Genomic DNA, 14,744 nt, shown 5'->3' with positions numbered 1-14,744 from the left:
ATTTTTTCGATGGACAATAACTTAATGTTTATTTCTCGTTAATATCACAAAAGTAACGAAACTTGAAGATAGACGATTTAATTCAAGAATTTTCTATTCAGTGAATTTCTATCATTCTCTGCAAATGTATGAGTATATACATGTGCAGAGTCATATATATGTTCGTATTGACGCATCTACATATATACATACATATATGTCTAGATTTACATATAAAATACAGATGGAAAAGAGAGTCAGAAAGCTCAGTTTTTCTTTCAAATTCATTTATAGGATAAATAGAAGAAGCTAGAAAAGATGAGAAAGTTGGCAAAAGAGCAAGAGGGAGGGAGGGGGCGAGAGAGAGAGAGAGAGAGAGAGAGAGAGAAATGTGTGAAGAGGGCAGTAAGGAGAAATCCCTGCTATATTCTTGTAGAGGGAGAATCCGTATAGTTGTTGGAGTTGATCAAAGCACGGCTATGTATTAGAATTATCCAATCTCGTCAAAGGACTGCGCGAGCTATACACGCGGAATATACAGCAGCGTGTAAAATTACATTGCCTCTTTCGTGCTGTCCCTACGCCTAGGTCCAGATATCCAGGCGATGTAGGAATCTCCGTCCTAATATCGAATCATGCTTCGATTATGCTCCGATCGATAAGCCCGTATAGTCACTCGGTTTGGTAACGGGTGTAACGGCATCAAGAACGGAGTATGCCTCTTCGATTTGTCAGTCTTGATGCGAAATTACGAGAGAAAAGAGGAGCTTAATGTTTTGTAACAACGCCGGACTTTATTACGAAGCCAAGCACTCCGCGAGACTCGTTCGACGTGGAATTTTAGCCCCTGACTCCAGGGTAATTTAATGCTGCATCGATCGTCGGGCTGCACGGGGAGCCGTAAATTCGAATTTTAAACAAGCACCGCACTAATGATATTAGTATAATAATTATTACCACGCCCATGCAATACGCATTTAATATATACGAGTATATTTACGAGAAGAAAAGGCATTTCGTTGTACATACAAAAATCACTTTCATCCATCTTTTTTCCGCAACGTTTAACTTTAATTTTATGCCAGCATCAAGCTGCAAAATAAAATTTGAACAATAAATTTAAAAGGTAAAATGTAAAGGGATGAATTCGTCACATGATTCGCAAAATGTAAATAAACTTATCAATAAATCTCATTTTTGTTATCGTCGAGAAATGGCAAACAAAGTGTAATTTCCAATTCCAGGCAAAAACGAGAAAATGCGTAAAGTGACAAACTGCAGGCTTCAGTCCCCACTTAAAAAAATTGTAAACGTAAAACTGATCATTATATTAATGTAATTTTTAATTATTATAGCTGTGAATTTTAATAAGATATCACAAAGAGAATTACACAACGTATACGAGTTCGCAAAATTATGGCGATCGAAGAACCATAATTGGCAATACATATCGAGATATACTGACGTATTCACGGTTATCGTATCTCGTTGGAATTAGCTGATCAAACAATCTTGAAAATGATGGAAACAGTTTGGGCGAGCAAGTCTCTCGCGGTGCGGCAACGTAATAAAGCTATTAGCGTAATGTTACGCGCAAACTTCGATGGAGTTATGTTACGTTTCGAGGAAACGCCACGTCCTTCGACCTTTCCCGCCTCAGTAGAATATACACGGTATAAACTTTAGTCCATCTTGCGAAAATTACTGATCGCTAGCATCAAGATACATATCTACCTGCATTTAATCGTACCTATGAATCAAACTTGTATGTTATTAATGATTAAGAATGATGTTTACCAACAAGTTGTGAGAAACCGCATGTTGATCGATTCGTTGCCATGATACGGCAAAAAGACGACATAAACAACTATTGTGTAAACTAATTCTCAAATTAAATGAAAAACCTATGATGTTATTCTTCGATATTTATATAATTTCCAACAGTAGAAAAAAATTTTTTTAATTTCTAAAAACAGTCACAAAAGCTCCAATTTAATCATCCTTTGGAAGATCGGAGGTCCCTTTAGGGACTTTGAACCGTTTTAATTAATTTTTGAGATTTGTAGTGTGTGCAGCTCTTAATTATGGTTCAAAAATGTTACAATTGATGTCCGCACAGTATTAAGTTTATTGTACAACTTAATATATATATTTTTATTATATTTTCTATTATTCTTTTATATATTTTGTATATATTGTACACACTTTTTGCGAAATAAACCGATATGAAAACATATAATGCATTTTTAACGATTTTTGCTCTATAATTATGATATATAAAAATTTTTACATGTAATTTGAGAAATTTTTACTCTACAATGATATTAGACAATTATTCTAACAATATTTAATAATGATAATGTTATTTAGGATTTGGTTAAAAAAATAAAAAATAAGAGATGTCACTTTTTTCCGGACCGGAGGCTCCTTTAGAGACTCGACAGAAGCGCCATCTTTTTCGCCACTCAATCCTATAAAAAAGTCGATCAAAAACATGCCAGTTTTCAGAAGGTTAATAAAATCGACATTTATTGCATTTTCTTGGAAAAAAACAATAATAAAAGCTAAAGAGAAACTAACAAAATATTAAAATTATTATAAAAATAAATATTATTTTTCAATAAAACTTTTAATTTTTGTTAGATATACTTGTAAAGGTTTGATGATAATTTGCGAGTGCTTTATATTTATGGTCAAGGCTGTACAACGTATACTGTTAGAAATGCTTTCTTTACATGTAAAATGAAGCTCGTGATTATGAATGAAATTTAAAAAAATAATGAATGATTTTTAACTGAAAATTAAGCTACAGTAGTTACTTAAATGTAATGAACGTATACATTAAATATCATAAATTTTCCTGAAAAATACATTAAATTTCATGTACATGTACACAAATATAAATATTTTCAATTATAAATACATTAAATTTAATGTAATGTTATGAAATTAAGTTCAAATTGTGTAACTTAAAAGTATATTAAACTTGATGAAATTTTTAACAGTGTAATGATGTAAATTTTGGAAAAGGGTTCAATATGCATTCCATATTACATTACTCCATTATATTTCGGTGTTCGTAGGAAACATATTGCATGTATCAAACGTGAACGAATGTACTGTTGTTGTAGAGCAAGTGTAGTAGAGCAAGTCTCAACAATTCCAGGAAGATCTCATCCCGTTGATCGTAGGTATAAGCGAGCAAAATGTGCTTAAGATGTTCGTGAATGCGTCCTTAAAGAACCGCTGCAGGTATCAAATGCACACCGTGAAAGTGGCTAAGATGCATATACGTATACACGTATACATACACATGTACGCACAGCCCACGGCTCGTGTACGCACACACATATACGTATACGTATACAGACACGTGCACACGCGCATATATCGTCAAGACGTTCTTCGTCTAGATCGTTTGGATGCTACCTATAGCAATGTAAAGGTTAACATCGCTGGAAGGACCAAGGCTTTTCTCCGTCATTGATATGATGATCGCCGTCGCATTTCGCGATAATACACAAATGAATTTTCAAAGAAAAAAAAATTTTTAAAGATTCTGAGGTTTTCTTTTTTAGATAAAAATTCTACTTATTACTCCTTTTGTGTGTTACAAACTATAAGTTGTTCTACTACTATCATCATTATTATCATTATTATTATTATTATTATCATTATTATTATTATTATTATTATTATTACTCCACAGTATAGTCTCTCATAAATCTAATTACACAAAATACCACATTGGAGATAAACTTTCGTAATTCTGCATTAGCGCTTGTAATGACGTGTAAATTGAGCTTGGTGAGTTTACCGGGAATACTGATGAAACGTAAATAATTGTCATGTTTAAAAGTTAAATAAAATATCGTATACATTTCATGTTTAAATATTAAAATATTATAAACGGAATGCAGAAAAAGTGATTTATATCTAAATATAATTATTAAACATATCGTAAAGTTTGTGAAATCTGTTAAGACTCTATAAAAGTTGCGCCGTACCGGCGCAACTTGTACAGGAAGGAAATATCCTGAAAAGAGCGGAGGGGCAAAGTGGAATTTTCGCCCTTTCTCTACATCGAGATCGAGAACTTATCGAATGATTCTTTCCCGATTCGAGATTCGAGGTTTGCGCAGTGGGAGGAAGGTATTAAATTGCCAGCTCCTGTCATAATCTATCTCACCTCCGGCCGGTTAAACTTGGCTAATAATTCGCCAGATTGGCGCCGGCAGTAGGCATGCGCAACAAAAACCAATAACACTGCCTCTCCCCGTCCTCCCTCGTCGCTCCCCGGTTACCCGGTACAGTGGCTCGGACTACCTCTCCTCTCCCTTTCTATAGGTTCTCTTCGACACCCCTATCCTCGTTTCCCTTCCCCAGTTTCCATGCCCACGGTCGCCCACTCTACCAACCAACCATGCCAACCACGTTGCAACGGCAACGCACCAATACCACCGCGCACTGTACTGTATCATAGCAAAGCGCACACGCCGAACTGCATTCGCATAAATCCACTCGAATGCCTAATACCCGCCAAATACCAGTCGCCAGAGAAAAGCGGGATTCTATACTTTATTTTATTATCTTGAGAAATTTTTATCCTCGTAGTCGTCATTCATCATCATCGAGGCACGAATAATCGTCAAGTATTAGATCGCGCGTACAAATCAAAATAAATATTTTAATCATGATGAACAACGAGTAAAAGAAATTATTCATCTTGAGGAGAAGCGTGTAGGAAGGAAAGTAATGTTTTACTCCAATTTTTTTTTTTTTTTTTTTTTGCGAAAAGCAGTAGTATATCGTAATTAAAGAAATTATGTAAGTAGACTCCTACCAAGACCCAAATGATTAGAATGGGAGAGATATCCTGCTATACGGCGTGGCCGAAAATCGATGACCGACATGCCCGGCATGTCGTCCAAATCCGAAACTTCGCAACCATCGACCACTCGTTGCTTTGCTAATTCATCAAATCGACTCGATGAATATATTAATTGCCTTGTTGTAACATAACGGTGGCTGGCTGATGAAATTACGCGTTCATTGACCTTCTATCGACGTGCGCTACTCTATTGTGCTTTCCCGATGCGAACACAACATGGTTCTTGAATTGATCGATTAATTAAATTCGCCAGACAAATCGTTCAATAGGATGCGTTCGATTAAGAGTTTCGAGTAAATTTTTATTAGCATCGCTGGAATTATTTCTATTCATTCAACTGAAAACTTGAAATCGGAACAAGTCGTTATGTTCTTTGATATGCGTACAAACACTCAAAAAAAGATCTGATCTTGCAGTCATAGCGAAAATTATCTAACGTATTATAAGTACGAAAAATTAGCTAAAATGGATAAATTTCTAGCAAGTGCGATATTGGATATGTATTGCATCTAATAATATAGATGACTGAGATAGAATTTAGATTTGTGCTATAAATTCTAAGAGTATGATACATAATTTTCTATCAGATACAAAAAACAGCGATTCTATTCTAACTGGAGCAGCAAATTATTTTTTTTGCGTGAAAATGATTTCTACATACATCGCGTATATTATCTTCTTCATTTTGTTCAATTCACTGTATCGATACGCATCAGAGCGTCTTAACATTTACCCTACATCAAGCTTTTCTTTCCCCTAAAAATGAATAATCGTTCATACTACTAAATTATTCTTGGAGAGATTTGTTTTTTTTTCTCCATATAATATTACGTCGCTATACATAAGCAAAGTATTTCAATTTTCTCGTTAATGAGGAAAGTTGTGACAATAATAATGATAATACTGGTAACTACGTCGACATTGTTGTCGTTAATGAGAAGAGCTTGGCTAATGATAATGTCGCAAGGAGGAGCGTTATATAATATTGACTTATTCCCGTATATCGTATTTAATACCTCGTACCTGCGTTTTCCGCCTTACATTCAGTAAACTAAATTATCTCAATAGAATATGAAATTATCTATAATATATAGATTTCGGATTCTATTTCCATTGTATTTACTGCGCGCAACGCGTACGCGATATATGCTCGAGACAATCTGATTTTTTTAAATTGACAGATAATGGAAAAAAATAATCATTGTTCTCGCAGTTTATTTTAAGGTATTAATTAGTGTAGATTTTCAAATTGCCTTACCCTTAATGTAATTACTTTTCTATTTGTAATGCAGACAACACAACGTAGATATCTCGTAAAAACTTGTTTTTATGTTTATTTTTGCGCGCATGAAATGAAATCTCTAAAAATGAAATTTTTACGAGATTGAAATCATAGAAGCGCAAGCTACATAAATGTAATGTAATTTCATGGATTGCAATTTAATGCACATAACATACATATATAAAGTACATTTTACCATTTAATTGAAATATTCGATGATTCTATTAATTCTAGCTATTCCATTTGAGTGGATTTAATGCGCGGCGCGTAAAATAATTATATATTTCAATATATATATATATATATATGCACGCATATATTTGAGGAAGGAATTTAATATAGATTTTTCGCATACAAAGCTCCAATTTAAGTAGCAAAATTTATTGTGAATTTCGCAAAATTACAACGAAAAACGACATAATCACGACAATCGCATTAAAAAAATTTCAATATTCGTCAAGGCAGATCGGCCGAGCGGTGGGTCTTAATCGTGCGATCTCTCGTTGTGTGACGGGCTTAAGGGTACATTCACCCGTGGATTCACTCGTGGATTCTCCTCCGTCCTCCAGCGGCCAAACAACAACCGCGTGCACGCGAATTCCACGAGTTTTATTTAGAACATCGAATTATTCTAACGTGACGAGTTCGCGCTCGCGTACACATGTGTGCGAGAGAAAAAAAAGAATAAAGAGATAAACTCATCGCTGGTAGCGCGACGTAGATAGCAGTAGACAAGCCGTAAACTCGAATCAATGGAGAGTCGGTCGAAGGGGAGGGAAGCCGGGGACCCGTTGAGAAGGAGAGAAAGAGGATCCCGAAAAAAATAGCGAATTGAAGATTCGGAACGAAAAATTATCTTTCTCTCTCTCTCTCTCTCTCTACTCCGGAGAAATTGAACTTTTCTCCTAGATCTTGCTCGTGCCTACTACACGTACAGCGGAGATAATGACACGCGTAATTGCTTTATCGAACGAACGAATCGGAAGGAGAAAAGGAGGAGAATTTTAATTAAAATTTTGCACGCCGGATAAAAATGCATACTTTAATTCGCCTGTACCGAGCAGGCGAATTAAAATTAGGAAAATTACGGGAGGAGCGGGCGCGCGGTGTTCTTTGAACTATTACAAAGTAACGAGGCAGGACGCGTGCGCGCGCGAGCTATCTTTTTTTCGTTGGTAGGAAAGTAAAATCGTTGCTGCATCTGATAAAAGCCGGGTGGGCACGCACGCGCACGGACGTGCGCGTGTCGGTGTTGAACACACGTAAACAAGTCCGTCGCATTCCACGCGCGGACCGGGTGTACCTGCTGCTGCACGTAATCACGCTCGAATAATTAATTAGCTTATTCTGCATTACTTAGACAGAGTTAAAAACATCTCGCCGTCTAAACTGGCTATACTAGTAACGAAGAAATTTTTCATCGCAACGAAATGTTCGTAAAACAAACGCGACGGCAATTCGACGGAGATAATAAAGTTCTGTTTTCATTTCGGGCGATTTAATTAAATATTCGCTTTCTCGTAGAATTTAATAAAATCTTCTTATCGCGCAGTATTCTAGATTCTTTAAAGTCGATTAACTGTACTTCCGACAGCTTCGTAATAGGAATAATTTAGATGTTACGTTATATAATACCGAGATAGACCGATAATAATATAATATAATATAATATAATATAATATAATATAATATAATATAATGTAATATAATGTAATATAATATAATGTAATATAATATAATGTAATAATTAATGTAAACGTTACTTTTCAATCAAATTTATCGTTAAAAGATTGAATTATCGATTAAATATTATACAAATGTATGTACCTATGAGAGACAGAACTGGGTTAATCTTTTCAATATTCCTGAATACGAATTTCGATGTATTCACAAATTAGTAATGTTATAAATAAATGTTAACCGTAGTTGGAATTTCTCATGACTTCACGCAAACTAATAGTGGTTACTCGAATAGCAAGTTTCGCGAAACGGATTCTCGTTGAGTTTGCGCCAACTTTCGATTGGCAGCATCGTGGAGTAAAAATAGAGAATGCAATGTAATCAACTTTGAATTGCGGAATAAACAATCTCGATAAAATTTTAATTAGAATTGAGTCGGTGGAATAATATAAAAGTATTATTGCAACGCGAATGTCGATTGCGATAATACGTAGATATAATTATTGGCTAATGCAGCCACACAGGTTCCGTTCCAATAATCAACAATATCGTGCGAATATTGCACCTGCACTAACATTCCTCTCCGTTCGAGATTAGTATTATACAAATTTATTAATTACGAAAATTATTTAAATTATCTAGGTATTATAAAGTATGGAAATTAAAAAAGTAATTAAATTAATATTAGGTGTTGGAATTAATTCGTAGCGTTTTACAAGTGATGGGAAGTACTTTCATTAATGTATTTTTTAATGCTCATGTGAAATAAATAACATTCTTTCATTAAAAACGCTACGAATTAATTCCAACACCTAATAATAAGGAGAATAGCGTTAGAAAATTATTAAATGAGAGCATTAAGATATTTCTTAAAAATTGTTGTGAAATATTTTTTGTTTTTGCATACATGATAATAAAATTAAAATGCTTTCGGAAAATTTTTATGTAAAATACATATATATCAGTATTGAAAGAGAATAAAATGATGTTATTTTAAATAACGTTTTTATATAAATTATTTATATTTTAATATAAATTATTGTATTACACATGCACACTCAGAATACTCAATTGATTTATCTCGTTTCAAATATATAAAGTGTATAACGAGTTATATTATTATTATATCTTTCAATTTCACAAATTACATTTGAGATTTTTCTTTGTTTTTCAGATAATTGAGAATAATCCTCAATTGTTGACAATGTATCTAGCAATTTCATAAAAATTTCTCTCGCCGTTGTAAAATAACCGAAAAACAGATTGCCAGCAGCTGTTGGACAAATATTTTGCCTCGATAGTCAAGATGAAGTAAAGTCTCCATCCCAGTTGGGCTCATCAATCACGTCAATTACATACGACATGGTCGATTCGCGATAACACGCGCGCGCACAAGACAGAATAAAAGGGCAAGATAAACATATACATACATACATACATATACCATGTACATATACATATATATTTATATAGGTATGTAAATACAATATATATCTCGCGCGCGTGTGTGTGTGTGTGTGTGTGTGTGTGTGTGTGTCGCTCATTTGCTACAATAATTGTAAACAAAGTTTTCCAGGAAATAAGTTTAAATGTTTTGAAACATTAAAATTTTGAAATAATAATTTTAAAATGCAAATTTTAGAGAAACACTTGATTTTAGAGAAATAAATGTATATTTTTCCTTTTGTTTCTTTATATCTTTATATTTTTTTATCTTCATTCTTTTTCTGCAATAAAAAAAATTACTATTTTTGAGTTACATATTTGTGGTAGCAAATAGGCGATATATGTATATACTATATACATATATATATATATATATATGTATATATGTGTGTGTAGACGTTACAAAAATGTTAAATAATTAGTAACAATATATCGTTTTGGGAATGAGACAAGAAAAGCACTACAATGGCGCTGACTTAAGGTAATGCTTTCTATCGTGTTATTCGACATAATTATCGGCGAGAAAATGTTCAGTTTCCTTTCTGGAGCAATTACGAAGAACAAAGGGGTCAAAAGTAGCAGCCACAATTACAGGTTTCTATCTCTAGGTTTCGTAGTCTCTCTCTCTCTCTCTCTCTCTCTCGCCTCTGTAAATTATACTCTATCCTGTTGTTTTTTAAGAAAGTGGCCATTACGAACAATTTCTGAACTCGCACGCAAACTCGAAGCAACGACGACGCGACAAAGGGAGATACTATGTTACCGGCGCGTCCATAATATTATTCCCATCAAAGAACAGTCCGCGCACCCTTCTCTAAGTTTACCCATCAGCATTTTTTCTTTCGTACGCTACAATGAGAGAGAAACAATATTTCTCTTCGCTGTAAATCGACCCATCCTCGCGTACCAAACGCGTATCGATCGTTTTGAGGGAGCGGTAAGATGTCGTTTCGCGATTTCCAATAAAGAGGAAAATAGGAACAAGTTAAATTTGATAAATAATGTCGCCAAGGATATATATATATATATATATATTTTGTACGTTTATAATTAATAAACAAAAGTGATAGAAAGGATCAAAGAGAACATTTCCAAAGGGTGGATACTGCAGATTACAATCGAGCATTGCCTGTCCCCCTTCCGAAATAATCAGCCCTGCAAACAGTGAAAATGACGAGTGAAGGGGTGCGCTTAATTGACGATATCTCAATGGAACAACAGGGCGTAGAGCGTGACAACCCCAAAAGCCACCCTAACGTTAGGCGAGGGGTTAGTCGGGAACGGTCGTATCCTTTCAGTTTTCGAAGTGGCTTTAAGACCGTGCCAATATTTCACAAGTTTCGTTTGCCTGGCCTTTCCGCTCACTTATTCGCCCCGGGGGCGTTCGATACGGGGACGTATTTCCGCATATTTGAATAATGCCTCTTTCGTGATTCGCGTAATCGTTTGATTTCATCGCATGAAAATAGTTACACTGATGCGCGATGTCGCGATTACGCGATTATTTCAATTGCATTATGATGCAGTCGACTGAATTAATGATATGTGTAGCGATATAACAATGTGCTGCACACATACGGCGCGGATATGCAAAAATATTTGAATTTATATTAAAACAAGATAAATAACTTGGATATATACCCGCCTGTATTTTCAATGGGAAAGAGCTCGAAGTATTCCATTAATAAAATGGCGAACGACGGCATTCTATGAAATTTCCACGTAGAGCCATATACACATCGCGAAATGCTACAATATAATACGAGATATAGAAAAATGATAAGGTCAACAACATGACAGGTCTGTTATCGACGATGGTCGGTAAAGTAGAAATTATCGCGGCGTAACCGTGAAGTTTACGCGTGTCAACATCAAAGTAATAAAGCGTCGATGAAGCGACTTTAACGAGCCCCATTCAAATGAAAAACTTATCTCGAGACCTTTTCGTATTTTTTCAGAGAATTAAATGATTATAAATCACAAAAGTACAGAAAGCTTAAGAAAAAGAAGGTTGTGTAATATTTGTTAAAAATATGAAACTTTTAGAGAAAATGTCTTCAAGTAAGAATCAAATAGTGATCAAGCAAGTAAGTGCTTTCCATTTTGTGGTACAAGTCGATACAAGTGTCGTTCTACCTTTTTTATTCTTGACTGAATGTCAAGAAAGATGTTTGTATCGACTTGTTGTGTCACTAAATAGAAATCATCAGAAATATCATGTTGAAACGACGTTCGTGTGTCCGCATTTCATTTGAATTTTTTGTCAAAATTCCGCATAAATTTGCTTCTCGTTCGTTTAAATAATTTTTTAAGAGAAAACATACCTCTCCGTGCGTGTCCCTCCTTCCATCCGGCGTGTTTTCAGGTAAGAAATAAAGTCGCAAAGACGCCAAAGGCTGATTCGGTCCACGACTGTCCATCCACAATAGCTGAAGTTCACCGATGCTGACGAGATCGGCATCGCTCCACAATTTCGTTAGGAAGAAACTACCGAGACGAAGGACACGACCGTTACTTATCCTTACCGCCTTGTAAAATGTGTAAGGGCCGTGGCTGAAGCAAGCACCGCCTAGCAACTAAAAACGTAGAAAAAATTCATCAGCATTAATATTTGAGTCATTATCTCACGCTGTGAATATTACATGTGACAAAAAAAAATAATAAATTAACTAAGAGGTTTTATCACAAACACCAAATAGGTATAAAAAGTAATTTTAAAGTTAATTTTTCAAGAAATAAAAAATTTCTCTTCTTTGCAATAATAATAAAAAGTAAAAAAGGTCACTTTAGAAGTCTTTACGCAGTCTTTACAACTAATTTTATGTACAACACGTATTACATTTAGATTCTATAATACATTAGTAATATCTTTCTGTACTTTTTAATGAACCTGTTTATAATTGATTTAAACATCTAAAATTAAAAAGAACACAACTAAAAATCCACAATTTGCAGCCGTTTCAGATTCATATGTATGTAGGACATTACAAAATATCTCTTACGGTCAGAATCGTCATGGGTTAACATATTGTCATTATTTTTACAACGTTTGTGCTAATTCAATTTTTCGTTGAAAAGTTTTTTTTATGTAAAATATATTTCTGTAAAAATCAGTTGTAAGGAGTAACCATTCTCTATGAGTAATTTAATATAAAGTTCAAGATTCTCTCTCAGAAAGAAAGAATGAGATAGTAATATCGATACGATAAGATTATAAATAGTTTATAGTTCCAATCTTGTGGTGATTGGAGATAAACGATAAATAAAATAAATATCATACTGAGAAAATATTTTTATGAAAGCAATTAACAATGATTTCTCATCTTCAAATTATTCAGTATATAAATGTAGTAATTTTTCTCCAAACATGCAGATATAAAACATAAAAAAATAACGCTTTAGGTTTTGATTAATATTTTGAAGACGCAGTTTAATCCTAGAATATAGTACGTAAACTTGACGTGTGTAAGTAAGTTATATCATTGAGCACTAAGCTATATCATCAGGAGGTCCAATTTGCCACGCTAAAAAACAGCGACAAACAGAGACAAGCTTTTAAAAATTTCCTTCATATATCAGTTTGGACTCCCGGTGGTCAGTATTATAACAAAAAGAGAGAATGTGATAAATGATTTCAAGCATGATTTGAGTGCTATCATTTTGTTAATATATGTTATCTTTAAGTATATAAAAAAACGCACACACACAATCGAATTCTATCTCGTATTATTTCAATATTGAATTTGATATTGTGCTTACTCTTTCTTTTCTTTTAATCTAATAATTAGGCTGTGTTTACAAATATTTAGATTATAAATATATTTTGTCTATTATTTAAAAATGTGAAGTGTACGAAAAATTTGTGTCATATTGATTAAGCGTGGCTTTTCCGTGTACGTAAAACTAAGGTAACAGAATCAATACTATCACTTAATATCAATAATAATATTCTTTTAAAAAGAATAATAAAAAGTGAAAAATTTCTGAACTGTTTGGTTCTTGAGGAAATTTTATATTTACTATCTCTATATATATTTATCCCATAATTTTTTATATTTATATCATTTTTTCTTGTAAACAAAAAAAAACTTGTTTTATTCTTGTATTAGAAAGGCGATGGAATAGTTTCATTCTTGTAGAATAGCAAATATTAAGCTCTTATGTTTCCTGTTTCTTTGTTTGATTTCTGTCGAAATAGCACATTTATTTATGATGTTACGATGTACAAACAACAACAAAAAAACGATTTGGCGCTATAATTCGCATTTACAAAAATGGATTTATTTGATTCTTGTAATAAGCCTTCAATTATATATATATATATATGTATATATTATACATAAAGAAAATACTACATTCTCTCTATATAATTTCCTGTAACGTTGGTTCTAATAACACGCTCGGAATATACGCCATTTAATCGTTATTCGCGCACGCGCACGAATCATTATTATTAATATTATAATTAACGTATATTAATATTTAATGAGAAATGCGTTTGGATATTAGAATGTATTATGGTGCAATATTAATTGGATGATAAATAGGTAGAATATGTGCGTTGAAATGCGACAAATCAACATGACAAAAAGCATCGAAAATTCAGTTGCAGATTAATTTCGGGGAATATTTGATTAAAAGGCATTTTCTTTCCTTTTTTTCGAACCGGTAACAGTTCGTTTGAGTCGGCTTTTAAAATACCATCCCCATGAAAACGTATGCACGACCATCGAGAGAGATTCGTGGCGGCGAGGGATGAGACCACGGAAAAGCGAGGGTACACGACTCCCTAGAGGGTATTTGCAGCATACCGCGTAACACGAAACACGTGCACACTCGCGCGACATTCATTCGTTCGCTTGCACGCACGCATGCACGCACGCACGCACGCACGCACGCATGCTCGCACGCACGTATATAATGCGAGATAAAACCCGGACGAATTCGTAGAAGGAAATCTTTGCGCTAAAAGTGACACAGGTTTCTACGTTTCAGAGAATGCGTGCGATTAAAATCAACAGAGCGGAATTGATGCGCGCGATACCATAAATAAGAAATGACAAACAAGCGCGTGAAAAATTAATTAACCGCCCGTCTGAGTGTGTGAGACGTCCGATAAGAAAGACTCGCTCAACGAAGGAATGCGACGCATCTCGCGCAGAAAAGAAAAAAGTGAATGAATGATAAAAGCGTAAATAAAGATTTGAACGACGTGCGTGACGTTGATTTTACGTCGTTGTTCTCTTTTTCTTCCTCCCCCCCCCCCTTCCTAACCTTTCCCCCTCCCTCCCCACCACTGCCCTAGAAAAACTATTTATTATTCAATGAGAAAAATGTTTATTATCCAGCTGCTGAAAAAAATTCCGCAAACGAAAGAGCAAACGAACCGTGCACGCGGCGCGTACAGTCCGTCGCACAATTTCCGATGGGTGCCTCTCCTTTAGCGTAGCGGCGAATCATGATTCG

At 34.4% G+C, this 14,744-nt stretch overlaps 1 protein-coding gene across 3 annotated transcripts in view; it reads right to left on the bottom strand.

Moving 5' to 3' along the window:
* The window catches only part of LOC105147137 (uncharacterized), a 173,057-nt gene that overhangs the window by 130,589 nt on the left and 27,724 nt on the right, over positions 1 to 14,744 (bottom strand). For all 3 annotated transcript variants that reach the window (XM_011057948.2, XM_087405571.1, XM_087405572.1), the window contains exon 2: positions 11,603 to 11,854. In XM_011057948.2, the coding sequence (XP_011056250.1) occupies positions 11,603 to 11,854 (252 nt within the window). The remainder of the gene's footprint in view (positions 1 to 11,602; positions 11,855 to 14,744) is intronic.

Source organism: Acromyrmex echinatior, chromosome 4, assembly GCF_024713525.1.
Source record: "Acromyrmex echinatior isolate Ae372 chromosome 4, ASM2471352v2, whole genome shotgun sequence".
NCBI classification, from domain to species: domain Eukaryota; kingdom Metazoa; phylum Arthropoda; class Insecta; order Hymenoptera; family Formicidae; genus Acromyrmex; species Acromyrmex echinatior.
Note: the sequence above shows the minus strand (reverse complement) of the source record. Positions and strands in the feature narration are given on the sequence as shown.